General features: G+C 48.3%; 1 protein-coding gene across 1 annotated transcript in view; it reads right to left on the bottom strand.

Moving 5' to 3' along the window:
- The window catches only part of LOC137325530 (acyl-CoA-binding domain-containing protein 6-like), a 178,780-nt gene extending 165,268 nt beyond the window's left edge, over positions 1–13,512 (bottom strand). Inside the window, exons 1-3 of the mRNA XM_067990734.1 lie at positions 13,080–13,512; positions 3,617–3,681; positions 2,757–2,853 (exon numbers count right to left, since the gene is read on the bottom strand). Of these exons, the coding sequence (XP_067846835.1) occupies positions 2,757–2,853; positions 3,617–3,681; positions 13,080–13,286 (369 nt within the window). The 5' untranslated portion in view covers positions 13,287–13,512. The remainder of the gene's footprint in view (positions 1–2,756; positions 2,854–3,616; positions 3,682–13,079) is intronic.
- Positions 13,513–17,144: the final 3,632 nt, after the last annotated feature.

Below are 17,144 nucleotides of genomic sequence, written 5' to 3'. Positions count from 1 at the left end.
AAAAGCATCAGTAATGCGCTAAAGTAATAGTTTCTTATTGAAAATTCTTAATTTTCAAATTACAATACCATAGGCACCATCTTGAGAATGATGGATTTAAATCCTTACAACCTTATTAACAATGAAGCAGATTCACATTCAATGAAAAGAAGTGATTTTAAGGTCAAACTGATATTGTGAACAGTTCAAGTTTAATTACTCCAGGATCTTTATTCAGATCAAAAATCTATCCATGTTGGTTTAAAGACAACTGAACTAACACATCTAAAATTAAAATGGTGTTTGGGGATTTGAATCAGACTTATCACTTTCTGCTCCTTGAACGTCCTCAGCACAATCGCACAACTAACATAATATATAAAGACCTGATAGAGGCCTTCAAAATTATGAAGGGGTTTGATAGGGTAGAAGTAGAGAAGGGGTTTCCACTTGTGAGGTTGACCAAAACTGAGGGCCATAAATATAAGAGCCACCAATCAGGAGAAACTTCTTTATCCAGAGAGTAGTTAGAACCACAAGGAGTAGTTGCAGCGAATAGCATAGATGCATTTAAGGGGAGGCTAGATAAGCACATGAGGGAGCAAGGAATAGGATATGCTGATAGGGTGAGATGAAGTAAGGTGGGTGGAGGCTCGTGAGGAGCATAAACGCCAGCATGGACCAGTTTGGCCAAAAGGCCTATTGCTGTGCTGTAGATTCCATGTAATTCGATGTAATGTCAGGGTTCTGGATTTGGATGCAGCAGATTAGTGCACTGGGTGAGAGAAGAATTCAATTGAGATTAACTCGATCCAAATGGAAGCTCACAGTGGAAATGGAGCTTTTGGTTGAATCTGAAAAATGATTAGCCCAAAATAAGAACAGTCCAAAGTCCTAAAAACTGATGTTCCAGGGTAGAAAATAAGCAAAGCAACACATCAAGATGCTACTCAGTACAAGGCAGATTACCAAACTATGCAGCACGCTGCCATGGATCACTGATGCAAAGCACCACTTCCTCTGCGCTCAGTTTCTGACCTAAGCTGAGTTGAGTTGTTGTGTGGAGACACCTGGCCTCTGCTAGGTGCTTCCGTACACTCAGGGGGATATCAGAGGAGCAGTCACTGCCGGTCTGTTACCATTTTCACGTGCCCGGGTGAACAGCGGCACTGGGAGAACCCTGGAAGCAGATTCTGCAAAAGGGAGCTGGGTGTCCCGTGAGACATATAGAAGGAGATGACAAAAGGATCCCAAAAAATTAGAGAGCTACTTTGATAAAAAAATGTATCTGTAAATGCTATTCATTCTAACAAATAGCAAGCACAAAAATGTTGTGATTACTATTGCAAGTATGCACAGATCAAAGTTCACAGTGGCTCAATTCACAGTGCATGACGTGCTCCCAAGACATGTCTTCAGTCAATAACAGCAACAGTAATGCCGAAAACCAACTCAAAAGCACAGGTTTCAATCCAGGCCCCAGCTTAAGAGATGTGGACATTTATTTTAAGGAACCCTAACAAAGTATAATAAAACTTTTTCTCATGGTTTAAAATAATCCAGAATAGATCAGTGCCTGATTTTTGTTTTAGACATATGAGTTTCAGAAATAGCACTCAACAGGTTGTATGTGCGAGCTCCCACTCCAGGATCTGAGCTCATAATCTAGGCTGACGCTTTAGAGCTATACTGAAAAACTGCTGCATTGTCGGAGGAGCAGTCTTTCAGATGAGATATTAAAACCAAAGCCCCGTCTGCTTGTTCAGGCAGACGTAATAGATTCCACGACACCATTCGAACAAGAACAGAAGGTTGTCCTGTCCTGGCTAACATTCATAATGAACATCACCAAAACAGATCAACTGGTCATTCATCTCGTTGCTGTTTATTGAACCTTGCTGTGCCCAAATTGACTGCCACGTTTGCTTACAATAATCATCCCAGTTCAAAAATTATGTATTAGCTGTGAAGCACCAATACAGGTTTAGGGTCTTGCTGCAGATATTCTCTCAGGTACAGTAGTGTTGGTCAGCGGTCTGAGTGTCTCCAATTTAGGGATGTGCCCGAACTGCCGATATCTAACAATATGATACAACGATTATAGAGTTGTATCTTAAGTCATAGCAATCAATCTCTATCAATTAGTCTACAACAGACCCAGACATAACACGAAGAAAACTTTGTGCTCCCTCCCTTCAGGAGAGGGGTTCTTGCCTGTGCTTAACATATCCCTCTTCCACAGTGGGTGAAAGCACAGGGTATCAGCATACTGTCACCCCCACCACCCCCCTCTCCTCCTCCCCCGAGTACACTAATAAATTTGAACCACCAGAGCGAGCACACTGGCCTGGATATTACACTGTGCTGTGTACTAATGCTTAATACATTGGTATGAAATCCATTCATTCAATTTGGCAGCCGAGGCATTAACCAGTTATTTTAAACATATTACATGTCCACACATTATTATTAGTATACAGTGTACTATCCATGCCCTCGTTTTTAATCATGACTGCATAAATATAAAATGCATCTCGATAAATTTCTTGCTTGACCAAACAAATATTTGAACTATGCAACTACAGGAAGAAGCTTAAGAGAAAAAGGTGAGACAGTCGAGAAGGTGGCAGCAGGTCACATAGGATAGGAGGGAGCGGGAATGTAGAGAAAAAAAAAGATCAGTGATGGAGAAAGGCAACAAATGACAGGAATATGGCGGTACTTCCAAACCCAGCAACTTGGAGTGTAGAACGTTCCAGCCCTGCCTATAACGTTACCTTAGGATTCCACTCTGGGTCCAATTTCTTTACAGCCGCAACATATTCCTGCATAGCCTGTTGTGCAGTCATATCACCCATCTCCTTCCACGCTTCCCTGTCAGTAAATAAGAAACTATTTAAGTTGAAGATATTTGAAGAAAAGCGAAGTGTTCAGATTTGGTTTACCTCATCAGGCATACTGCTGGGCACAATTTTTGTTCCCACTCCAAATTTTCACCCCTCCTCTTCTGAAGACAGTAGTTCAGGCCAGGGTACAGATCCACAGGCACAAGCACCCCTCCGATACCTTAATAACGATCGTCCTTCATATACAAGCCTTATCAGTGAGTGTACGCAGACTATTGACCGTGGTAGGCATCATAAATGAGCCCAATCCTGTCCTCAACTGAAGGAGACAGGTTCCAATAATGTCTCTTTTTAAATTTAAAAAAAATAGAAAACCCCAGCTGATCCATCTTGAACAGTGACCCTCAAACTTGAGCAGTCAATAAAACAAAAGTGCCATAATGCATGAGGAGTGAAAAACCAGACCAGGCTTCCAGCATCTGACAGTTAATTATTGGACAAATGCAACTAAAAATGTCCATGTGCAAAAGAATGAAAATTTTTACCATTTAGCTTGTGAAAACAAAACAAGAATTTTAAAAACAAAACCAGTATCAGGGAGGAATGAAAGGCACCCAACCTTGGGGCTCAGCAATCCACTGGAACTTTGTGTTCATGGGTTTCATCCGAAATCCTGACTAGACTCCATCGTACCCGTACCCAATTCATCTTAACTTTCGATTCTGAGAAAAATATATATGCACTCATTTATAAATTAAAAAAAGCACTTCAATTTTTTTTAAACCACTTACCATTTCTGTTTGCCTTCAAAGTCAAAGAATCCAGGCTTTGGGACATTGCATTTTCCAAATTTGGCCTAGAAAACAAAATACAGGAATTATGGCTGAAACTATTGACAAGTACAACAGAAACAGGTCTGCTACCACAAACCTCATTGTAATGTGACATGACACGGGCAGGAATTTTTTTTTTTTTTTAAAACTCTTTAGACCCTTCCAGCAAGAGACAGAAGAGATTTTCATCCCATTTCATCTGGCTGGATCCAAAAGTTGAAAGAAGAGCATGCTTAAGCCGTTGAAATCAACAGACATTAGAACAGTGACCACTGCATTAGGGTGATGTCACAAAAGTATAAAAACAACATTGACAATTTCAAAGATGCAAACTAAAATTATTGCCCTTTAAGGCTTAGGAATGTGCAATAACGCGCTCATCCTTTGGCTCTTTTCTTTGTCACACACTCTTGAGTGACAGCATTCAACATCACTTGATCACAGGACACCCTATCCAGCATTAAGAGAAACCAGAAGAACTATAGTCAGATTCTGACAAAACAACATGATCACTGCCAAGAGACTCTGCAGACGCAACCGAGACTCCAGGATGGTATGTTGCCTCCCTGGTGCAAGGGTCAAGGATGTCTCGGAGCGGCTGCAGGACATTCTGGAGGGGGAGGGTGAACAGCCAGTTGTCGTGGTGCATATAGGCACCAACGATATAGGTAAAAAACAGGATGAGGTCCTACAAGCTGAATTTAGGGAGTTAGGAGTTAAACTAAAGAGTAGGACCTCAAAGGTAGTAATCTCAGGATTGCTACCAGTGCCACGGGCTAGTCAGAGTAGGAATGACAGGATAGCTAAGATGAATACGTGGCTTGAGAGATGGCGCAAGAGGGAGGGATTCAAATTCCTGGGCCATTGGAACCGGTTCTGGGGGAGGTGGGACCAGTACAAATTGGACGGTCTGCATCTGGGCAGGACTGGAACCAATGTCCTAGGGGGAGTGTTTGCCAGTGCTGTTGGGGAGGGTTTAAACTAATGTGGCAGGGGGATGGGAACCGATGCAGGAAGTCAGTGGGAAATAAAGTGGTGACAGAAACAAAAGGCAGTAAGGGAGAGTGTACAGAACATGACCGGACAGATGGTCTGAGAAAGCAGGGCAAAGACCAAGGGAAGACTAGATTAAACTGCATTTATTTCAATGCAAGAAGTCTGATGGGCAAGGCAGATGAACTCAGGGCATGGATGGGTACATGGGACTGGGATGTTATAGCTATTACTGAAACATGGCTAAGGGAGGGGCAGGACTGGCAGCTCAATGTTCCAGGGTACAGATGCTATAGGAAAGATAGAGCAGGAGGTAAGAGAGGAGGGGGAGTTGCGTTCTTGATTAGGGAGAACATCACGGCAGTAGTGAGAGGGGATATATCCGAGGGTTCGCCCACTGAGTCTATATGGGTAGAACTGAAAAATAAGAAGGGAGAGATCACTTTGATAGGATTGTACTACAGACCCCCAAATAGTCAACGGGAAATTGAGGAGCAAATATGTAAGGAGATTACAGACAGCTGCAAGAAAAATAGGGTGGCAATAGTAGGGGACTTTAACTTTCCCAACATTGACTGGGACAGCCATAGCATTAGGGGCTTGGATGGAGAGAAATTTGTTGAGTGTATTCAGGAGGAATTTCTCATTCAGTATGTGGATGGCCCGACTAGAGAGGGGGCAAAACTTGACCTCCTCTTGGGAAATAAGGAAGGGCAGGTGACAGAAGTGTTAGTGAGGGATCACTTTGGGACCAGTGATCATAATTCCATTAGTTTTAAGATAGCTATGGAGAAGGATAGGTCTGGCCCAAAAGTTAAAATTCTAAATTGGGGAAAGGCCAATTTTGATGGTATTAGACAGGAACTTTCAGAAGTTGATTGGGAGAGTCTGTTGGCAGGCAAAGGGACGTCTGGTAAGTGGGAGGCTTTCAAAAGTGTGTTAACCAGGGTTCAGGGTAAGCACATTCCTTATAAAGTGAAGGGCAAGGCTGGTAGAAGTAGGGAACCTTGGATGACTCGGGAGATTGAGGCACTAGTCAAAAAGAAGAAGGAGGCATATGACATGCATAGGCAGCTGGGATCAAGTGGATCCCTTGAAGAGTATAGAGATTGCCGGAGTAGAGTTAAGAGAGAAATCAGGAGGGCAAAAAGGGGATATGAGATTGCTTTGGCAGATCAGGCAAAGGTGAATCCAAAGAGCTTCTACAAATACATAAAGGGCAAAAGGGTAACTAGGGAGAGAGTAGGGCCTCTTAAGGATCAACAAGGTCATCTATGTGCGGAACCACAAGAGATGGGTGAGATCCTGAATGAATATTTCACATCGGTATTTACGGTTGAGAAAGGCATGGATGTTAGGGAACTTGGGGAAATAAATAGTGATGTCTTGAGGAGTGTACATATTACAGAGAGGGAGGTGCTGGAAGTCTTAACGCGCATCAAGGTAGATAAATCTCCGGGACCTGATGAAATGTATCCCAGGACGTTATGGGAGGTTAGGGAGGAAATTGCGGGTCCCCTAGCAGAGATATTTGAATCATCCACCACTACAGGTGAGGTGCCTGAAGATTGGAGGGTAGCAAATGTTGTGCCTTTGTTTAAGAAGGGCGGCAGGGAAAAGCCTGGGAACTACAGACCAGTGAGCCTGACATCTGTAGTGGGTAAGTTGTTAGAGGGTATTCTGAGGGACAGAATCTACAGGCATTTGGAGAGGCAGGGACTAATTAGGAACAGTCAGCATGGTTTTGTGAGAGGAAAATCATGTCTCACGAATTTGATTGAGTTTTTTGAAGGGGTAACCAAGAAGATAGATGAGGGCTGTGCAGTAGACGTGGTCTACATGGACTTCAGCAAAGCATTTGACAAGGTACCGCATGGTAGGTTGTTACATAAGGTTAAATCTCATGGGATCCAAGGTGAGGTAGCCAATTGGATACAAAATTGGCTTGACGACAGAAGACAGAGGGTGGTTGTCGAGGGTTGTTTTTCAAACTGGATGCCTGTGTCCAGCGGTGTGCCTCAGGGATCGGTGCTGGGTCCGCTGTTATTTGTTATTTATATTAATGATTTGGATGAGAATTTAGGAGGCATGGTTAGTAAGTTTGCAGATGACACCAAGATTGGTGGCATTGTGGACAGTGAAGAAGGTTATCTAGGATTGCAACGGGATCTTGATAAATTGGGCCAGTGGGCCGATGAATGGCAGATGGAGTTTAATTTAGATAAATGTGAAGTGATGCATTTTGGTAGATCGAATCGGGCCAGGACCTACTCCGTTAATGGTAGGGCGTTGGGGAGAGTTATAGAACAAAGAGATCTAGGAGTACAGATTCATAGCTCCTTGAAAGTGGAGTCACAGGTGGATAGGGTGGTGAAGAAGGCATTCAGCATGCTTGGTTTCATTGGTCAGAACATTGAATGCAGGAGTTGGGATGTCTTGTTGAAGTTGTACAGGGCATTGGTGAGGCCACACTTGGAGTACTGTGTACAGTTCTGGTCACCCTATTATAGAAAGGATATTATTCAACTAGAAAGAGTGCAGAAAAGATTTACTAGGATGCTACCGGGACTTGATGGTTTGACTTACAGGGAGAGGTTAGACAGACTGGGACTTTATTCCCTGGAGAGTAGGAGGTTAAGGGGTGATCTTATAGAAGTCTATAAAATAATGAGGGGCATAGATAAGGTCGATAGTCAAAATCTTTTCCCAAAGGTAGGGGAGTCTATAACGAGGGGGCACAGATTTAAGGTGAGAGGGGAGAGATACAAAAGGATCCAGAGGGGCAATTTTTTCACTCAAAGGGTGGTGAGTGTCTGGAACGAGCTGCCAGAGGCAGTAGTAGAGGCCGGTACAATTTTGTCTTTTAAAAAGCATTTGGACAGTTACATGGGGAAGATGGGTATCGAGGGATATGGGCCAAGTGCAGGCAATTGGGACTAGCTTAGTGGTATAAACTGGGCGACATGGACATGTTGGGCCGAAGGGCCTGTTTCCATGTTGTAACTTCTATGATTCTATGATTCCCAGGGGTTGGACCAAAATCACATTCCTTCTTCCACACTGCCAACTGTTTCATCCCTCCTGACGGTGCCGATTCCTTGCTGGGTTATGATTCCTCGGGTGCTGGCTGAGGCACATGGCTATTATTCAGGTTTGAACCTTAACACAGTGAGTGCTGGCAGCTGAGCCCGACATCCGCACATGCATTTTTAGCTTGGGTCACATGGGCAGTGCTCAGGGGAGGAAACTCTGCCTGATTTTCCCTGCCCTAAACCAGGAGAGCCAAAACCAATTGCACAGCCCTGGCTCAGATCATCTAACTCAACACATACTTAAGAGTCTGTTTGGTCCACCAGTTGTTGGATAAACAAACAGAGCTAATAAAAAAGCCCTTGAAATAATGGTTTAATTGAGAGGGGTTTTTTAAAATTCTTTTTACTTTTTTCAACATGCACATACCGTGCTCTAAAAGTACCACCACAGGATGAGTGGATCAGTGGGTTAGACACTGACCTTGTAAGGGTCTTGAATCAGAAACAGCACTATACATATTTACTACTTAGCAAAAATTACACTTTAATGTTGTGTGTAATTCTTGTACAACGATCTTAATTCATCATCTCAAACTGCTCCAACCGCAACTATCAGTGACAAAACTGTGACACTATGTCACCTTAGTGTTACGTAGCTCCAAATGCCCCTTCCAGGCACAACGCAAGTATGAAAAGGCAAAATCTGTAAAATTGAACTGCTGGTTGTTCTTCACCAGTCCAATGGATACATTTACATGAAAAATCCACATGCCCATCTGTGGTAAAAATGGATTTTTGCCTGTACCGAATACTTAACTTGAATCCTGTATCGCTCAGAGCAGACTGTAAGTGGTTAATAACCAAGGTGACAAAGCATTGTTTCCAACAGAAAGGCACCAGCTCAGAACAGACAAGCAGTCTGCCAAGGAAGAAACAAAAAGAACTTGCATTTTTATAGCGCCATTCTCGACCTCAGGAATTCCGAAAGCGCTTTACAGCCAATGGAGTACTTCTGAAGTGTAGTCATTCTTGTAATGTAGGAAACACGGCAGCCAATTTGGGCATAGCAAGGTCCCACAAACAGCAATGAGACTAATGACCAGGTCTTCTGCTTTTAGTGATGTTGGTTGAGGGATAAATATTGGCCAGGACACGGGAGAACTCCCCTGCTCTTCTTTGAAATAGTGCCATGGGATTTTTTACATCCACCCGAGAGGGCAGATGGGTCCTTGGTTTAACGTCTCATCCGAAGGATGGCACCCGCGACAGGACTCCATAAGGTGCGAGATCCTAAGGGCCATGCAATGGCTGTCAAATTTTTTGGCAGTCACCCAGTGCCTTTAGGTTGAATCACAAACATCAATGCCATTGTCAAAGGATGACTGTACTGAATATTGATGGATGGTTGTTTGATCTAATGTAATTATGAGATGGAGCTGTCTTCTGCTTTTGTTCAGGATGGATGCAGGGCTCCTCCCATACTACCTGGACACAGATCAAAAGACAGGTCCCACCTGGAATAGTATGCTCACTTGACAGCTCTGTCTGTTATCTTTGATTTGCTGGCGTTCTCCTGATAGGCAGTATCTACTGCTTTTGTGTCAGGATGGCTGGGAGGAGTATTTCCAACCCACCTTGGCACAAATCAAAGGCTAGGCACCAGTCAGGGGAGTAAGGGGATTGAACGACAGCTCTGTCTGAGACTTTTGAGAAGGGGACAGGGTCATTGACTGGCTGACATTCTCTTTATAAGATTCAATGGTCAGAACCCTCCTGGTTATAGATTTATATTGAACACCTAGAATCAATCTACAGGAGCCAGTAGTCGAACGGCTACCTGTGTTCTAAATCCATCAGCGCCATAAAGCACGGAAGAAGTGGCCGACAGGAGCACCATAAAGCGCGGAAGAAGCAGCCGACAGGAGCACCATAAAGCGAACGTAGGATAAATCTGAAAAAGTGATGTCAGAGCAGAGGGAGGGGCGGCAAAGCGAGAAATTACAGCTAAGCGTTAAATTCATTGTATAAATAAGTCAAGTGTTTAATTAATTATATAATTAGGTTAAGTGTTTAATCAACTAATCAGATCTACGGGGATAAAATTAGCTAAATAGAGGATACTAACATTAAAGGGTTCCAAATTTCATTAAATTAAAATCTGGTATATATAGGAGTTAAGGAAATAATAAAATAAATAAAAGTTAATAAACAAAAAAGTCTAATTAGCTACAAATTAATCTGAAATCAAGCTAAATCCATCTACTAGATATAATCTAGATCTCAAGTAATTGTATTATGTCTAGAACTAAATTAATACACATACATAAATAAATACATACACACATACATACTAGAAATGGCAGCGCAGGCTGCGTGTCAGGGCTGTAATATGTGGGAGTTTGAGAACAATGAGACTTCCCTGGATTGTCACGTCTGCAGGAAATGTCTTTGGCTAGAGACACTCCAACACGAGAGGGGGAGGAATTTTTGGATAGTTTTTACCCGAGTAAGCAGTCACACCTCAGAGGAAAATGTGACTGTTAGTCAGCAGAGTAAGAGGAACCAAGGGGAGATAGAGAAGGAGGTCCCACAGACACTAGACCTGTCCAACAGGTACAATGTACTATTACTTGTGAGATTAAGGATGTAGGCTGCGGGTTGGACAGTCAGAATGCTAACCACAGCACCGTGGAGCAGGAAGCAGTCCAAAAAGTGTGGGGGGGGGGGGGGGGGGGGAGAGCAGAATAGGAAGGTTATAGTCATAGGGGATTTGATAATTAGGGGGATAGATAGCATCCTCTGCAGTCGCGACCGAGAGTCCACAAGGGTACATTGCCTACCTGGTGCAAAGGTAACGGATATTCGGAGCAACTGGAGACAAACTTGGAAAGGGAGGGGGATGATCCAGTTGTCATGGTCCATGTTGGGACCAATGACATAGGGAAGAAAAGGGAGCTAAGAGAATATCAGAAGTTAGGAACTAAATTAAAAAACAGGACCTCATGGGTGGTAATCCCGGGATTACTACCCGAGCCACGTGTTAATTGGCATCGGGATAGACAGATCAGGAAGGTGAACATGTGGCTGAAAGACTCATGTAGGAAGGAGTGGTTCCATTTCATAGTACACTGGCACCAGTACTGGGACAGGAAGGAGTTGTCCCATTGGTACGGGCTCCACCTGAACCGAAATAGGACCAGTGTCCCAAAGGCAGAAATACTGAATAGTTACTTTGCCTCGGTATTTACAAGGGAGACTAACATGGTGGGTAGGACATTGGAAGAGGAGATCAAGAAAGGTATAAAAGACATAACAGGGCTGTCGATAAGACTTCAAACTAGCAAAATGGGTGGGGGGGGGGGGGGGGGGAAGGAGGGATCTGATGAAAATAACATACGTCTGAGGATAAAAGAAATGGTAGATGAGAGTAAAGGTCAGAACAAGGTAAGGTACGAGGGTAACAAATACAGTTATGGTTCAGAAGTACAAAATAACTGTTAAAAATAGAGTGAGCAGAACAATTAATAAAATCAAACTAAATTGCCTGTATAGCAATGTGCACAGCATCCAAAACAAAATGGGGGAAACTGAAGGCAATAATTCATAGCGAGGCACCAGATGTAGTAAGGATAACTGAAACATGGCAGTTAAATATTGCAGGATATAATGTATTTAGAAAGGATAGGGAAAGAAGGGGAGGATATAATAGCTGTACTAATTAGAGACAACATAATGGCAATAGAAAAAAGGGACACAAGTAATATTAAGATAGAAACAGAATCCATATGAATTGAGACAAAGGATAAGAAGGGAACGATCCCATTAATAGATATATTCTACAGACCACCTAATAGTAGAAGGGAAATGGAGGAAGAAATATGTAGGCAAATCTATGAAATGAGTAAAAAAAAATCAAAGAATAATCATAGGGGATTTCAACTACCCCCAAATAAACTGTCAAAAGGGTAGGGAAAGGAGAATGGTGTTTTTACAGTGTGTACATGACTCCTTTCTTATCCAGTATAGGAGAAGCCCAAGAGAAGAATCACTGCTGGATCTAGTAATGGGAAATGAACCAAAGCAGATGAGAGAAGTAAGCGTAGAAGAACATCTAGGCAATAGCAATCATAACATAATAAAAGGTTTAAAACAGTGATTGAGAAAGACATGAGTAAGACAAAGACCATGACCATCCATAAAGTTTAATTAGCCAACCCTAACATCCCACACCATAAATGATTATAATAAATACTTTTTATTAGTACTTTCACCTGCAGTATTACTCTCCATATGATCATATATTGGTCAGGGATTAATCTGTACCAGTTTGAACCTGTGCACAGGGTGCAGTGATAAAGGGAGAAGTAAGCAGGGGGTCCTGATTGTGTGCCGGGTATAAACCAGATACAATACACGCAGCCTCCACCCATGTGTACGAGCTTTCACGTAAAGTAACAGGGACAGTCTAAAGTTTTATTTACAGTAATGTATCAAAATCCACTGATACCCAGCTATAGGGGCAGTAGAGCAGGGTCTCTACTTATTTACACCCAACAAATGGTTCAGATCTGTTTATACTCATTCCTGTGGTTTATACCTATCGTGGTACTTAGATCTGTTTATACCTGTCCCTGTGGCATAACCAGTTTATAGCCATCCTGGTGTTTACCTATCCCTGGGGTTTGTCCTTTTGTACATGTGTCCCTGGATTTACTTGTTCATAACTGTCCCTGTCTTTTATACCTATCACTAGGATTTATCATCTTACATCTGTCACTAGCATTTTTACCTCTCCCTGCCCATAGAGTTCACTTGTTTTTAACCTGTAGTTTACCTAATTACACCGATCCCTGTTCTTGTGGTTTACCTAGTGATTAACTCCTGTCCCAGGGGTCTGCACCTGCCCCTACCCCTCACCTGCCCGCACCTGGCCCTGCCCCTACCCCCGGCCCTGACCTGCCCCTACCCCCGCCCCCGGCCCTGGCCTGCCCGCCCCTGACCTGCCCGCCCCTGACCTGCCCGCCCCTGACCCTCACCTGCCCACCCCTGGCCCTACCCCTCACCTGCCCACCCGTGCCCCTGGCCACACCCTGCCCCTCACCTGCCCGGCCCCGCCCCTACCGTCTCACCTGCCCGCCCCCTCCCCCTCACCTGCCCCCACCCCCTCCCCTGCCCCCTCACCTGCCCCCGCCCCTGCCCCCGCCCCCGCCCCTGCCCCCGCCCCCGCCCCTCACCCTCACCTGCCCCCGCCCCTGCCCCCTCACCTGCCCCCTGCCCCCTCACCCGCCCCCTGCCCCCTGCCCCCTCACCCGCCCCCTGCCCCCTCACCTGCCCCCCGCCCCCTCACCTGCCCCCCGCCCCTGCCCCCTCACCTGCCCCCCGCCCCTCACCCTCACCTGTTTGAACCTGCTGTACAGGTAGAGCAGCGTCTCCCGTCCTGCCGCATGAACGAGTCCCTTGAGGTGCTCGGCCGCGTGCTCGAACTCTGCCTCCAGCGCGGGCCCCTCCTGGGCCTGGGCCTCGGGCTCGGGCTCCGACTCGGGCTGATCCTCGCTGCTGTCGCCGCTGCTGTCGCCGCACGTCCGGCCCGACACCGCCGCCATGAGCCCGAATCCAGGCCCAGGCTCTCCGGCCTCCCGCGCACTCACCGGAGAAAAACAAAACACGAGCGATGACGCCGCTCGGTTAACCAGGTAGCGAGTGGATGGTTAGCGGTTGGTTACCAGCTGGTTACCCGCCAGTTTATTAGGCCCCAACTTATTACTAACTATCGACAATCGGTGCGGACCCATCAACACTCCGGGCGGAATCGAACTGCCCCGCACGAACGTTCCGTCTGTGCAGCGGGGTCACCGGTCACAGCAGAGCCAGAGCTGTCAGTGATCAGGGGGGATCTGTCAGTGAGCGGGGGGGATCTGTCAGTGAGCAGGGGGATCTGTCAGTGAGCAGGGGGGGATCTGTCAGTGAGCAGGGGGGATCTGTCAGTGAGGAGGGGGGATCTGTCAGTGAGCAGGGGGATCTGTCAGTGAGCAGGGGGGATCTGTCAGTGAGCAGGGGGGATCTGTCAGTGAGGAGGGGGGGATCTGTCAGTGAGCAGGGGGGGATCTGTCAGTGAGGAGGGGGGATCTGTCAGTGAGCAGGGGGGGATCTGTCAGTGAGGAGGGGGGGATCTGTCAGTGAGCAGGGGGGATCTGTCAGTGAGCAGGGGGGATCTGTCAGTGAGCAGGGGGGATCTGTCAGTGAGGAGGGGGGATCTGTCAGTGAGCAGGGGGGCATCTGTCAGTGAGGAGGGGGGGATCTGTCAGTGAGCAGGGGGGGATCTGTCAGTGAGGAGGGGGGGATCTGTCAGTGAGCAGGGGGGGATCTGTCAGTGAGCAGGGGGGGATCTGTCAGTGAGGAGGGGGGGATCTGTCAGTGAGGAGGGGGGGATCTGTCAGTGAGCAGGGGGGATCTGTCAGTGAGGAGGGGGGGATCTGTCAGTGAGGAGGGGGGGATCTGTCAGTGAGCAGGGGGATCTGTCAGTGAGCAGGGGGATCTGTCAGTGAGCAGGGGGGATCTGTCAGTGAGCAGGGGGATCTGTCAGTGAGCAGGGGGATCTGTCAGTGAGGAGGGGGGGATCTGTCAGTGAGCAGGGGGGATCTGTCAGTGAGCAGGGGGATCTGTCAGTGAGCAGGGGGGAGCTGTCAGTGAGCAGGGGGATCTGTCAGTGAGCAGGGGGATCTGTCAGTGAGCAGGGGGATCTGTCAGTGAGCAGGGGGGATCTGTCAGTGAGCAGGGGGATCTGTCAGTGAGCAGTGGGGATCTGTCAGTGAGGAGGGGGGGATCTGTCAGTGAGCAGGGGGGATCTGTCAGTGAGCAGGGGGATCTGTCAGTGAGCAGGGGGGATCTGTCAGTGAGCAGGGGGATCTGTCAGTGAGCAGGGGGATCTGTCAGTGAGCAGGGGGATCTGTCAGTGAGCAGGGGGATCTGTCAGTGAGCAGGGGGATCTGTCAGTGAGCAGGGGGGATCTGTCAGTGAGGAGGGGGGGATCTGTCAGTGAGCAGGGGGGATCTGTCAGTGAGCAGGGGGGAGCTGTCAGTGAGCAGGGGGATCTGTCAGTGAGCAGGGGGGATCTGTCAGTGAGCAGGGGGGGATCTGTCAGTGAGCAGGGGGGGATCTGTCAGTGAGGAGGGGGGGATCTGTCAGTGACCAGGGGGGGATCTGTCAGTGAGCAGGGGGGGATCTGTCAGTGAGCAGGGGGGGATCTGTCAGTGAGGAGGGGGGGATCTGTCAGTGAGGAGGGGGGGATCTGTCAGTGAGCAGGGGGGATCTGTCAGTGAGGAGGGGGGGATCTGTCAGTGAGGAGGGGGGGATCTGTCAGTGACCAGGGGGGGATCTGTCAGTGAGCAGGGGGGGATCTGTCAGTGAGCAGGGGGGGATCTGTCAGTGAGGAGGGGGGGATCTGTCAGTGAGCAGGGGGGATCTGTCAGTGAGGAGGGGGGGATCTGTCAGTGAGGAGGGGGGGATCTGTCAGTGAGGAGGGGGGGATCTGTCAGTGAGCAGGGGGGATCTGTCAGTGAGCAGGGGGGATCTGTCAGTGAGCAGGGGGGGATCTGTCAGTGAGCAGGGGGGGATCTGTCAGTGAGCAGGGGGGATCTGTCAGTGAGCAGGGGGGATCTGTCAGTGAGCAGGGGGGATCTGTCAGTGAGCAGGGGGGGATCTGTCAGTGAGCAGGGGGGGATCTGTCAGTGAGCAGGGGGGATCTGTCAGTGAGCAGGGGGGATCTGTCAGTGAGCAGGGGGATCTGTCAGTGAGCAGGGGGGATCTGTCAGTGAGCAGGGGGATCTGTCAGTGAGCAGGGGGGATCTGTCAGTGAGCAGGGGGATCTGTCAGTGAGCAAGGAGGATCTGTCAGTGAGCAAGGAGGATCTGTCAGTGAGCAGGGGGGGATCTGTCAGTGAGCAAGGAGGATCTGTCAGTGAGCAGGGGGGGATCTGTCAGTGAGCAAGGGGGATCTGTCAGTGAGCAGGGGGGGATCTGTCAGTGAGCAAGGAGGATCTGTCAGTGAGCAGGGGGATCTGTCAGTGAGCAGGGGGGGATCTGTCAGTGAGCAGGGGGATCTGTCAGTGAGCAGGGGGATCTGTCAGTGAGCAGGGGGGATCTGTCAGTGAGCAGGGGGGATCTGTCAGTGAGCAGGGAGGATCTGTCAGTGAGCAGGGGGGATCTGTCAGTGAGCAGGGGGGATCTGTCAGTGAGCAGGGGGGATCTGTCAGTGAGCAGGGGGGGATCTGTCAGTGAGCAGGGCGATCTGTCAGTGAGCAGGGGGGATCTGTCAGTGAGCAGGGAGGATCTGTCAGTGAGCTGGGGGGATCTGTCAGTGAGCAGGGGGGGATCTGTCAGTGAGCAGGGGGGATCTGTCAGTGAGCAGGGGGGATCTGTCAGTGAGCAGGGAGGATCTGTCAGTGAGCTGGGGGGATCTGTCAGTGAGGAGGGAGGATCTGTCAGTGAGCAGGGGGGATCTGTCAGTGAGCAGGGGGGATCTGTCAGTGATCAGGGGGGATCTGTCAGTGAGCAGGGGGGATCTGTCAGTGAGCAGGGGGGATCTGTCAGTGAGCAGGGGGGATCTGTCAGTGAGCGGGGGGGATCTGTCAGTGAGCAGGGGGGATCTGTCAGTGAGAAGGGAGGATCTGTCAGTGAGAAGGGAGGATCTGTCAGTGAGCAGGGGGATCTGTCAGTGAGCAGGGGGGGATCTGTCAGTGAGCAGGGAGGATCTGTCAGTGATCAGGGGGGATCTGTCAGTGATCAGGGGGGATCTGTCAGTGAGCAGGGGGGGATCTGTCAGTGAGCAGGGGGGATCTGTCAGTGAGCAGGGGGGATCTGTCAGTGAGCAGGGAGGATCTGTCAGTGAGCAGGGGGGATCTGTCAGTGAGCAGGGGGGATCTGTCAGTGAGCAGGGAGGATCTGTCAGTGAGCAGGGGGGATCTGTCAGTGAGCTGGGGGGATCTGTCAGTGAGGAGGGAGGATCTGTCAGTGAGCAGGGGGGATCTGTCAGTGAGCAGGGAGGATCTGTCAGTGAGCAGGGGGGGATCTGTCAGTGAGCTGGGGGGATCTGTCAGTGAGGAGGGAGGATCTGTCAGTGAGCAGGGGGGATCTGTCAGTGATCAGGGGGGATCTGTCAGTGAGCAGGGGGGATCTGTCAGTGAGCAGGGGGGATCTGTCAGTGAGCAGGTGGGATCTGTCAGTGATCAGGGGGGATCTGTCAGTGAGCAGGGGGGGATCTGTCAGTGAGCAGGGGGGATCTGTCAGTGAGCAGGGGGGATCTGTCAGTGAGCAGGGAGGATCTGTCAGTGAGCAGGGGGGATCTGTCAGTGAGCAGGTGGGATCTGTCAGTGAGCAGGGAGGATCTGTCAGTGAGCAGGGGGGATCTGTCAGTGAGCAGGGGGGATCTGTCAGTGAGCAGGGAGGATCTGTCAGTGAGCAGGG

The sequence above is a fragment of the Heptranchias perlo genome, chromosome 9 (genome assembly GCF_035084215.1).
Source record: "Heptranchias perlo isolate sHepPer1 chromosome 9, sHepPer1.hap1, whole genome shotgun sequence".
Classification (NCBI taxonomy): Eukaryota; Metazoa; Chordata; class Chondrichthyes; order Hexanchiformes; family Hexanchidae; genus Heptranchias; species Heptranchias perlo.
The sequence above is the reverse complement of the archived record's forward strand: the minus strand, read 5'-3'. Positions and strand labels throughout refer to the sequence as shown.